Genomic DNA, 12,267 nt, shown 5'->3' with positions numbered 1-12,267 from the left:
CAGCCCTCTCCTCTCCTTACCCACCGTTCCGCTGCTGCCCCGAAGTCAGCTCTCCAGTCCTAGGCCACATCTGGCGCTTTCCTCTCTCTGTCCTGTGTAACCGGAAGGGTAGAGGTGAGTGCAGTGTGGACCCTCTCCTCCTATCACACAACCCCAGCCTTTCTTCTTGTGCCCGCACCACACCACGGGTCCTGCTGTCTTTTTCACACGTCGCCTCCTCTGCGTGCCGGCAGCAGTGATCACTGCCCAAGTAGCTCTGAATAACACGACGCTGGCCGCCCCTCACAGCTCCATGTTCCTGTCTTGTCCACTCCATGCACTTGCCCCATGGCTGCCCGCTGCTGTCCTGACGCTCAGGTTGCACGGAGCTCCTTGAGGGTGCAACTTGCTAAGTCCTACAGATCCATCCTGGTGACTTCCACTTCATCGCCAGTTAAGCACGTGTGTTCGCAGGTTAGCAGGCAGGGGGCCTTCTTGGAACAGCACCATCAATGTCTACAGAGCTGGCTGAACTCAGAGTGCCTGAATTTGCCTTCTGACTACCACTTCCTAGCCAAGTGACTTTGGGATTGAAAGGCAAATTTACACGCCTATGAAATGAGGCCACTGCTGTTTAACCTGATTATTTCACATGTCTGTATGCCCTAGAATGACACCATATCAAATTGCGTCATGGAGGTAAAGCAGTATGAACATGGTATTGAGATGGGGCTGAGAAGCTTCGAAGGCCTGCCTTAGGCTGTGGGTTCTATACTCTGGCACACAAATGGGGACAAACAGAATTACAGACGTGCTCTGCACACATCTGCTGTGTGAGAATGGAAGAGATGAGGCTGGACAAGCCACGTGGCCAGAAGATGCAGGACTTGCTGCCACAGGCTGAATGCAGGGACCTGGAGAGGCAGAGTGTCCCTGGAGATTACTTTACAAGCGAATGATACAAACATGCATTCGTTGAAGGGAGAAGATCTAGCACATTAATTATCCCCAGCCAGACCTCCTTACTTTTAGAATAAGCCTCCCATATCACCCCAAGAAACATATTTTAAAGGGGATGTTAGTACTTTGTATGCTTCCAGTTTAAAAGATACTTGTTTTTCCATCTATTCCCTATTTTCATTTGGACCCTATGACAATACAAAATCCATATCCTCAATGCCACATACGTTATTTGACATTCTGTGCAATGGTTAAATTTCTATTTTGTAACTTTTAGTTAAGATAAAAAAAATGCATGCACTCTTCTGAGTACCTTTTTATTCTTAACTATGACTTATGAGGTTAAAACCAACTGCAAAGTTCAAATAAATGTCTATTTTGAAATTATACCATTTCCCAATGTAATGCTACTTCTTATAAAAGTAAAGAATAGTTCTTGATTTTTAAGAAGTCAAAGCATGCAGATAGGGTATGAAATTAAAATCCCCTTCCACCTGGTAGAGCCATTCTTGGGTGAACTTGACAGGTGGCCTGCATTGAGGGTCTCCTGGGTTAGGAAGGACCCAAACTTGTCAGGTAACCACAAATGTCATCTCCAATTTCAGATCATTTTCTTGATATTTTAAAAAGAGTGACACCTATCACCCCTTAGTCACACTTTGTCTTTATTTTTATTCTGTTCTGTGCAGTAATTTCAGGATTTCTTTTGGTGGACCTTGGTTTTATGGAGTGTTTTTCAGATTTCATTTTTAATGTTTTTTCCTCCAATACCTTGTTAGCACTGAGTAGAAATGGGATTTGCATTTGAAGCACTGATATTCACTATTCATCAGCTAAGACACTTCCCTCTTGTAATTTCCATAAATGTCAGTAAATGCCTCTTTTCACCTTTGGGTGAATAGTCAATAGAAAAATCAATTCTGTGACAAATGAACAGCAATACAATTTTACATCTCAATTATTTAACAAAGACTATTTTTATCCTTGAGAAGAAAGACTTAAGGTAAAAAGCTCAGCAGCAAATGATCAACTTAGCATTATAAATGCTGTCCTTAGAGGTGTACATTTGTGGAAGGTCATGGGAATTTTTCTCAAGCTCATTTATTCATCTCATAGAATTCTTTAAATTGCATAATAGGAAATCACTGAAAACAGGTAAATAGAAATGGAAGTGATGGACCTCATGAGCCTTTAGATCATGTATTTTTTTAAACCCCCCCACACTAAGTGGAATGCGTCTCATTTTAAGGAGAGAACTTGCATGAACTCAGATCATTACATCATTTTATCAATCTCTATTCTCATTTCTGTTGATATTTCTATTGATATTTCCTGGATGTTGGAAAACACAAGATACTTTACAATCTGAGCAAAGAAATGGAAACCAAATCCACATCTTGAATGTCTTGATTTGAAATCAGCAAGCTTTCCTAGTAACAGAATGGAACTATTCCTTTCACTGCATTCTGAGCTGTTGAGGTAGCAATCACCTGTTTCTGAGGTTGCACTACAATTTTTTAAGGACTACTGTTTCCATAAGGAATCTTCTTGTTGAACACCAATGAAAGTTGGGTTGTGGTGGTGCACACCTGTAATCCCAGCGACTCCGGAGGCTGAGGCAGGAGGATCTCAAGTTCAAAGCCAGGCTCAGCAAAAGTAAGGTGCTAAGCAAGTCAGTGAGACCCTCTCTCTAAATAAAATACAAAATTGGACTGGGGATGTAGTTCAGTGGTCAAGTGCTCCTGAGTTCAATTCCCAGTACCCCCCCCAAAAAAAATAAAAGAAAATGAAAGGAAGGGGATGTTTTGAGGGTCAGCATTCCAGTCCCATGGGAAATGGGTTTGGCCCATGATCGTCCGGCATCTGCTCTCACGTGCTGGGGGTGACTGTGAGTTCTGGTGCTCAGAGGCATGCACAGGCAGTGGGTGCTTTCCCATTATGCCATTCATCCTTAGGATCAGAAGGGAGACGGTGATAGAAGGCCCTGTTTTTGTGATGCCAACCAACAGGCGGCTGTACGTGAAAACGTTGCCTCTTGCTCTCATTCAGGTGGGTCTAGGAATATTGCCCTGGACCCCAGGATTACGAAGTGAACCCATTTGTCACTTGTCTCGAGGGATGGTTTTGTCCCAGCTCTCTGTAAACTGTGACTTCCTCACTCTGAGTGGCAAGAGCTCCCAAGGTTTTCAGAGCTCTTTGAATGTCAAGTTTAAAAATCACAGAATGCTTTCTGACTATCTTATTAGCTCCTCCACTAAACAATTTGGTTTGTAAGACATTCAAACTGGAAGAGACCCTGTGCACATTTCCAAAAGCCTGGGTTTTTTGCCTGTTGTAGAATAATACCATCCCCCATCATGCCATCCAAAAATAATAATTCCGGACATATTATAAGCTCATATGATCCCTTAAGCTCACAGGATTGTCTTCTTAGGCCACCAGGAAGTCTATAATGCCTGCCCTGCTCTCTCCATGACCCCACTCACTAACCATCCAAACTCACCCAGGTCTGTTTCAAACCACGGCAAGCAAGGGCAGGATTTCCAAGCAGCAGAGCATTGTTAGTAGGTTCCTGGGGACTTATTTAACAGGTTCTTGTGTGTTGAAGGGACTTCTGTGAGACCGTGAAGTATGAAGGGCATCTCAAGTAAGAGAGCTCCTGAGGGCCGGACTGGAGCTGATGGGGGCACCCTGCCCCTTCACCCCACCCCACAGAGGTGAGGTGCCACCTGCCACATTTAGAAAAATGAACCCACAAGTGAAGTATATCGTGATAATGTGTCTCCTTCCTTGTAAACATGGTCCGAGCATTCACACACTCACCAAAATCAGTCTGAACTTTTAAAAAATCTTACCTCTAACTTTTAAAATCTTACTTTTATTTTAAAAAATAAAAAAGCTCTAAACTTTTCATTTTCTTTCAGTATAACTTCCTTTAGTTTAAAATCATATTTAAATCATAGCTATAATTCTAATGTTTTGCTAAGAGTTTAGAGATCTTCTCTTTAATTACAAAGGAAAAACTGGGTTACATTTGTACAGGGTCATAAACTGTGAGAAGTGCTTTCATGCAGCATTATCTGATTTGGGCATCAGGATTATCCCCATTCAGCAATGCTTAGGGACTTCTCAAGTCAAAGAGCCAACAGTGACAAAATCACAACACCCATATCTGTGTAGCACATGTAGTAGTTTTTGTTTTGTTTTGTTTGTTCATTTGTTTGTTTCTCTTTTGTTTTGTTTTTTGTGGTACTGGGGATTGAACTCAGGGATGCTTTACCACTGAGCTATTCCGCAAACCTTTTTATTTTTTATTTTGATATAGATTCTTATTAAGTTGTCAGGGTTCAAACTTGTGATCCTCCTGCCTTGGTCTCCCTAGTTTCTGGGACTGAAGTCGTGTACATAGGCACATTTTTAAGGCAGTCATGTAAGTCACCTCTACATGTCACTTACAAGACCCTCAGCCAGTCCTTTGGAGGTGGGTGCTGGCGGCTCCCACTCTGTGGCCAGCCAAGCCAGCCAGTATGCACTTGCTCACAATTGGGGCCAGCTCAGGATCAGCCCAGGCAGTGGCTTCAGAGTCCAGGTCTTCCAGAAGTACCTTCAGGTCAGTGACCAGCCCCAGCTTCAGACTCAGTGTGGATCTGTTAGTCCTGTTAAAGAAGGAAGTGCCCTGTCTTGGCTGGCACTTGTATACATCAAGTCTGTGGAAGTCTCTTCTGAATCAGTTCCCTGTTCTAACTGGTTAGGTGGCCACGTCACATTCTGAGTTCAGATCCGAGGTTGCTTCCTCTGGAAACCTGCCCAACAGAGCCCCTCCCAGGTAGAGGGCTAAGGAGCAGTTAGTGAGCACACACCCCTTCCACCTGCCCACGCTGCCTCTGCCTGGGGGACACAGTGGGACACGCTGGGGAGTGCCTGTCTGAAAGCTCCTTCCCGGAGGGACTACACTGTGCTCCCTGGGCCCGGAGCTCCCTGCAGCCGGCCCAGAGGGTGGCAGTCACGCCCAGCTTCCTGTTTCCCAGGTCAACACTCACCTCTGACTTCTGAAAGATAAGGATCATGCACAAAGACTATTGCATGACCTCGACCAGAAAAAAAAAGAACGTGGCGGAAACTGGTTACCTGGAGTGGCGAGGATAAGATAGATCTTCGAAAGCAGAGGGAGCAGGTCCGAGTCCGCCGTGTTAACATGGCGTCTTTACGTACCAGCCGGTCGGGATGAATCACGTCCCGTGTGGAGTCACTGACTCCACACTCACTGGCGGCGGCATCCCTAATCTCCAAGGCTCTTCTCTCTTAAACAAAATTATTCCACTTCAATAGCAGAATGAACATCTTTGTTACAAAGTCATTATTGCCTTTTTTGCTTTTCCAGTTTTACAGGGCTGGGGATGAGAACCAGGATCTCGCACTTGCTGGGCAAGTGCTCCACCACTGAACTACACCCCAGACCTTTTTATTTTTAATTTCAAGACAGGTTCTTGCTAAGTTGCTGAGGCTGGCCTTGAACTTGACATCCTCCTACTTAAGCCTCCCCAGTAGCTGAGATTACAAGTGTGCACCACCATCCCTGGCTCATTATTGCTTTTAAAAATGATGTTGTTTACTTGATTGTGAAATATCAAATAAGGGTAAAGGAAGTGATGCATGATTTTGGTTACCGCTAGGACATAAGAGGTAAAAGAATTCAGATAAACACTGATTTAGATGTTTTTACCATGTCGAATAATGTGTTAAATGCTTTTCGTGACTTCTAGATTACTGGACCACCATGTAAATAACTCTTGTAGTTGCTGCATTGGTTCTAAAATATTAAAGCTCTTCCACCATCACAAATAGGCTTCTCGTGCTTCACAGTCTAGTAGATTTGATAAATCTAAATAAAGCAGATTAAATACGATCCGTTGGGGAATACCGTCTTCCTGTTTGGAGCCTCTTCAGATCATGGTTTTAAAGTGCCCTCTGAATGCTGCCATTTTGACGGTAGTGGCCTATCACATATCCTTACACAGAATTTTAACCTCCATTTAAGACTTAACCTGTGAACATTCTTTTTTTTAAATGAAGATCAATAATGTTAATATTTTAGCATCTCATTTGTGCCATTCTGGCAACTGTGCTTACATGCCTAATAGATTTTACTCAATAAATATTCATCTCTACATTAGAGAGTAGGACTAGCTCTGTGGGATCCCTCAGTTAAAGAGTTCATTGCCTGCCCAGGTTGATTTTTGCAAGCATCAGATTTTTGCAGACCAAGGAACTGGGAGAAACCCTTGCTGACTGATTCAAAGGTGGTGTTCTCTGCATCTTCACTCCATGCATTATTTGAGACATCTACATTCTGGTTGGGAAAGGGTTCTCCAGTGGTCTGCATGCAGAAGTCTCACCTCTTTTAATGCCCTTGGAATCAGATATTCCTAGGAAACAATGAGAAGCGTTCAAAGGGTACAGAGCATTTCTCTTTTCCACAAAGGAAACGGTCCCTCCAGGATCTGGGACCTTTTCTCTCAGGACCCCTCCCGAGCACTGGGCTAGGATCAGCCTCAGCCTGTGGCTGCTTCAGTTCTTCCTGGACCAACTCAGGCTCAGGGCTGTTCGGTGGGAAGTATGAGTCTGGTCACCATGAAAAAATTAGCCTTCAGGAGAAACCAAGTGGACACGTTCTGTTCCCACGGGATGACCGGGCTGCACGCTCAGCTGCCATCCAGCAAATCCACCCCGCCACCAGGTGGAGAGAAATGGCTGTCTGGACTCTGTCTGGTTTTCCGCTTGCTCTTTTAGAAACTGGTCTCTATTTTTAATGTTTCCCTACCTCTCCTGCTTCCTTTTAGACTAGCTGAACATTTGTTGTCTTTCTTTTCATTTATTTTACTTTGTGGTTCACATGACCTCTCGCTCTTGCCTGAGGTCGGGGGGTTCCTTCCCTCGGGGATTCACAGGGTGATAGAACTGCCTTCTCCTCCTTCTAACCGATTATTCCTTTCACCTTTTTCCACTTCTGTTACAATGTTAAGAGAAGTCAACTCTATTTAATCCCTCCTGGCTCTTGCAGTTGTTGTGAGCATAAGTCTGTGTTTTCTCTATGATTTAATGTCTATCAGACATTTCAAGAATACGATTTATATTTGCCCATGGGTTTACCAATTATCTCCTAAATTTCCATTTTTCCATCTGGGGTCATTTTCCTTCACCCTAAAAAAACTTCATTTTGTCTTTCTATTAATGAAGACTTCTGATGATACATCTCTTCATTTTTTTTGTCCAAATTCCTTTGAAACTCAATAAAAATTTGTAACTAAAATCGTAACTTGTCCACATACAATCAGCTCCTTGTGTTCAGGCTTTCAGTCTTTCTGTTAACGAGGCAGCCTTCACTTTCAGTATGGTTCTTTTGAATGGGGAGCACCTTTTCCTTCTGAGCTCTTAAAGCTTTGTTCTCTTTGTCCTACAGCACCTTTAGTGTGATACCCTGGCTTTGTTTTTGTTGCCTCTCTTGGTGGCGTGTGTATTCATCTGTCATGTGGTCTGCTGAGGTTCTTAAATGTGTGCATTGATGCCTCCCCCAGCTTTGGGGACTGTATTGGTTTGCCATGTTCTTTCTGTCTCTGCTGCTTCTTGTACTCTTTTCATGTCTATGACTATTTCTGATACTTCTTCTACTGGTCCATATTTTCTCTGTTCTCTTAAGCATTTCAAAGTCTTTATCTGCCAAACCTAATCTCTGCATCCCTTGTGAATTTCCTTTACTTCTTATTGGTCATCTTGTCTCTTCACATGCATAGTGATTTCTGTGCATGCTAAGCATCGTGTGTAAGCTGCAGGCACTGTGGGTGATGTTTCTTTTCACCCGAGAGGGTGCTGCTAAGATAAGGGCTGATCATCTGAATCAAGTCAGAAATCAAGTCGGAAGTGACTGGGAAGCTTGCTCGCCTCTAGTTCCACAGTCCTTGCTGACCCTCCTGTGCTTTCAACAGCGCTATCGGGCCTTTGCTCCTTAACACCAGACTTCAGAGACCCAGCTCTGCATCTCAGACTTCCCGCTTCATCTTCAGCCTCCTGTCCCACCCAGAGTCACCCTCTGGCGAAGGTCTTAGGATGAGACTGTCTGGTGCCTGAGGCCACCACCACCCTGTCAGCCTCTTGCTCTTGGAGCACCTCCATCATTAGAGAGGGTTTCCTTCTGCTCTTCGTAAGCTTTGGCCTAAGGCTCCAGTGGCCCAGATCACTGAAGAGCCCAACCAGTGAGATGTTGGAATTGGCCGTTCCCCGGGGGCTCCCCAGGTTTCCAACTCGTTTCTCTAGTCCTGGCCCATGTCAAAATGCTGCTCCTCCTGTCAAAAAGGACTCTCTGGACCTGTGGAAGAAAAGGAAAAGCAACTGGTCCTTACCAATTCACCTCAGAAAGCTTCTGCCCATCTGGAATTTAGTTACTTAGGCAGAACTTTCAGATGCTTAAAAAGTATGACTTTTGTAATTAACGCCTTTTTTACTGGTACAGTAACCCTCCATAACCTGTTTGATATACTCCGTGCTATCCAGAGGTGGGGAATCCTGACTTTGTTTCCTATATATGTGAACGTGAAGTTATGTCACCTAAGAAGGACGTCTTGAAAAGTTTGGGGAAAATAATCAGCTGAACTGGTACACATATTCTTCCACCAATTAAATGCTCTTTCACAGGAATAAGTCTGTGATACTGCTTTTTCAGAAATCGCTGCTGTACGCTGCCTGTGAGCTAAGGAACGCGTAGGAGCAGCCCATGGAATCGACAGAGCTTCCACGAGTGGAGGGTGATGGAGGAACAAGAACCCACTCATGGAGACTCATAGATATCACCAGATCCCATTAGAAGGAGGAGGAGAGAGGAGTGTAGTGTAGGAGGCTGTGATCCTGGCATGTGTTGGAGCCTGGACAGCAACTGTCGGGTGGTGGTCAGCAGTGTGCACGCAGAACCAAGGTCCTGAGCCAGACTGCCTGGCTTCACTATTTCCATGCAACTTTCCTGCCTTCTCTGTGCCTCAGTTTTCCTTAGCCACAAAATAACAGCACCTGCTCTGTCAGTCCTGTAAGAGGAGTGATGAGTTAACGTTGGGCTGCACGTAGAGAGGCACCTGCACATTCTAAGGTGCTGAAGTGTGCATTAACTGACTACATTTTATGCACACCCCCACCCTGCTCGCTTTGCTCACTCCATTGACACTAGAGGCATTCTGGCTTCCACAAGCATCTGCCCTGCAAAAACTCTCGTTTCTTCTCGATTCTGGCACAGTCCTGGAGACTAACAACAAGTGCCTTTTTAAAGACCATCTGGCCTTGACCCCACGTTCCACGGTGCCTAGTGATTGCCGTAGGGATCAAACCAGCAGCGTCCTGCCCGGGCTCAGCTTCGCTGCTGCTGCTGCATGCAGTGTGGAGGACTTCTGCTCTCACCAGTTCCAGAGACTGGAGACTGAGTTATGAACTCTGAATATGAGCTTCACCTCACGGCTCCTGTCTTGAGTGACTCCTTGATTCCATCCTTTGGGATCCTCCACTGCAGGGAAGCAGCAGCTCGGCAGTGGGTTAGGGTTGGACCCAGCACACTGACAAGCCTGGCTGTTTTCAGGGGGTCTCTCTCACTCCGAGGGCTGCAGACCCTTCACCCTGACATGCTTTCTTTGCTCTTGTTTTGCTGGGGAAGCTGCTGGGCAGAAGTGGGACTGGAAGATGGTGCGTGGTGCTTGGGAGAGGGGATGAGACCTCTTGTTCTTTCTCATTTCTCCATGGTCCTTGCAGTCTGATCTCCAGAATCTCATTCTTTCTAACCAGTGCTATGGCTTGGTTCTAGAATGTTCCCCAAGCCCCATGTGCTCAAAGGTGGGGCTTTGGGGAAGGGACTGGCTCTCAAGGGCTCTGGCCTCATGGGTGACTGAATGAACCCCTGAGGTGGGACCCGGTTAGATGAAGCAGGTCCCTGGGGCGTGCTCTGGAAGGGTGGTCTCCCAGGCCCTTGCTCTCGCTGTTGCCTGGTTGCCATCAGCAGAGCAGCTTGCCCTGCCACACCCTTCCACCATGATGCTTCTGTCTCACTTCAGGGCCGGGGTAGTGGAGTCAGCCAGCCTGGACCGAATCCTCTAAAACCATAAGCAAAAGTAAATATTACTCCTTTCATTTGTTCTTGTCAGGTATTTAGTCATTGCAAGGAAACGTTGACTAATATAACTGGCATAATCACTGTAGAGAAGTCACAAAACTGGTGTCCACAATACCTAGCTTGTCATGGATTACTGGCTTCCAGCAGAAAAGCGGTCCCCACAGCAGCATAACCCACTCACCCTGTGCCCAGGACGAAGTCAGGGCACAGCCCCGTCTTCAGGCACCACGGCGAAGCAAGAGGAAATAGCCAGTCCAGTTGTACATCTGGCGCATTCCCGGGAAGTTCTCCTCTTTGAGGGCTTGCAGTCCGAGAGAATGTGGGGTTGCTACTTTGGCAGACTGCTTTGGGCCACTGCCACAACATGGAGTATGACTTGATACCCCAGTGAGGTTGCAGGTGGGCTGTCTCTTGCCTGTGCTTGGAAACCGTTTCTGTGTGAGTGTGGAGAGCTCTCTGTTGCACCGTCAATGGACCTTCCACTACCCTCTCACCTCTCAGAGCCACGGCCTTTAATTCAGCAAAAATACCAGGTGAGGGGCGATGGAGGATGAAGAAAAGACAAACAGACACACATAGAGGAAAGCAGGGCCCGGGTGGGTAGCCAGCTTCTAATGGTGTTTGGCTGACCCAAAGCTAGCCCAGCACGTTTATTATATAGGTTTCATAAAACTTGGGGGCAAGTTTTAGCATAGCAGGCAATGAGGATGCAGGAGTGGAAGGACATTAGGGTTATCTTGTTATGCTCAGAACTCTCTGTTCCTGGGAGCTGGTGCCTGAGCTCCAGGTCCTGCCTGATATAACTCTGAGTCTTTGTACGGTTTCCTCGGGCCCACGTCACCGTAGCAACTGGGCCATCCTGACCTACAGCTTCGCACAGGAAGTTCCCAGCACAAACACAGACACAAGAGAGTCAGAATAACCATGATTCAAATCACTGCTCTCCGCTCGGACCCCCTGAGCCAGGTCTATGAAAGTATCATGGTCGGGAGGGGTCCCTGTCACCCTGATAGTCATGTTCGGGTGTCAGTTCTGTGGGTGGACTGGGGGAAGCTTGAGGACGCTCTTTCTAGGAGAGTGTCTATTACGGACAAATGCAGATGAAATGTGAGCCATCACGAGGTTGTGAGGTCATGTAGTCATGGGGCAGAGGGCAGGGGACTGAGGCATCTTTCCTGTCTCACCCCGAGGTGCGGCCGCTGCCGACAAGCCCACCTGCCTCCTGTCATTCTGTTGGGCAGCAACCGCCCTTGCCAGGTTGGGTGGGCCGTCCCCTCCCCGCCCGTCCTGACCGCCAGGCAGGCGCTGCGGTCTCACTCCGCACTCCTGCCAGGTCCCACTGCCTGCTTCTCCTCTTCCTCCCACAGGTCATCCATCAGCTGAGGCTCTCAGAGAATGAGAGCGTGGCCCTGCAGGAGCTCCTGGAGTGGAGGCGGAAGCTGTGTGAGGAGAGGGGAGACTGGCAGCAGGCCCTGCGCCACAGCGAGCCCCGGGCGCCTCCGCCGCCTCCCTGCAAGAAGCCCACTCTCCTGAAGAAGCCCGAAGGGACCTCCTGCAACAGGCTGCCTTCCGAGCTCTGGGACAGCACCATCTGACGGGGCCTGGACTGCAGACCCCAAGCAAAACTGCCTAGCGGCTGCACACGGCCCCACAGGCAGCTGCCTTCCCACACACGCTGGGTCTTCCCTCCACGCAGCCACACAGAAGAGCACAGGACACTGATGCTGGCTGGACGTGCGCGTGTGTGTGTGTGCGCGCGCATCTTTGTTCTTTCTTACCCATTTTGTGGTAAAACACTCAGATTTTCAGGATTCACGTCTATAGGGCTGCACTGCCCCTGGGAAAGGACAGCGGCTGAGGAGAGCGTGGGCGAGCCCAGGGGGCAGGGAGCAGTGTGGGAGGCAGCCCGTGCCGGTGCTGTCCCCACAGCCCCACGACAGCCTTGTCCTCGCGAGCATTTATTGTGGTCCATACCTTTCATTTCTTTGTAGGTGTGTGTGTCTTATTGGAATCACAAACCTGGTAATTATTCACATGTTTATTATTGTATTTTATAACTTTATGCAAATGGTGGTGCTCCCTCTTCAAAATACAGATTTTAAAAGGTCATTTCTAGTTTTCTTCCCTCCACACACCTTTTCTTTACCAGAAAGCACCTGGAACCCTCGAGCCTGCTGCTTTGGCTT

At 47.1% G+C, this 12,267-nt stretch overlaps 1 protein-coding gene across 4 annotated transcripts in view; it reads left to right on the top strand.

The window, feature by feature from the left end:
- The window catches only part of Myo16 (myosin XVI), a 606,187-nt gene extending 594,359 nt beyond the window's left edge, over window positions 1-11,828 (top strand). For all 4 annotated transcript variants that reach the window (XM_047554578.1, XM_047554580.1, XM_047554577.1 and 1 more), the window contains exon 35: window positions 11,449-11,828. In XM_047554578.1, the coding sequence (XP_047410534.1) occupies window positions 11,449-11,676 (228 nt within the window). In that variant the 3' untranslated portion in view covers window positions 11,677-11,828. The remainder of the gene's footprint in view (window positions 1-11,448) is intronic.
- Window positions 11,829-12,267: the final 439 nt, after the last annotated feature.

Source organism: Sciurus carolinensis, chromosome 5 (assembly GCF_902686445.1).
Source record: "Sciurus carolinensis chromosome 5, mSciCar1.2, whole genome shotgun sequence".
Lineage (NCBI taxonomy): Eukaryota > Metazoa > Chordata > Mammalia > Rodentia > Sciuridae > Sciurus > Sciurus carolinensis.
Note: the sequence above shows the minus strand (reverse complement) of the source record. Positions and strands in the feature narration are given on the sequence as shown.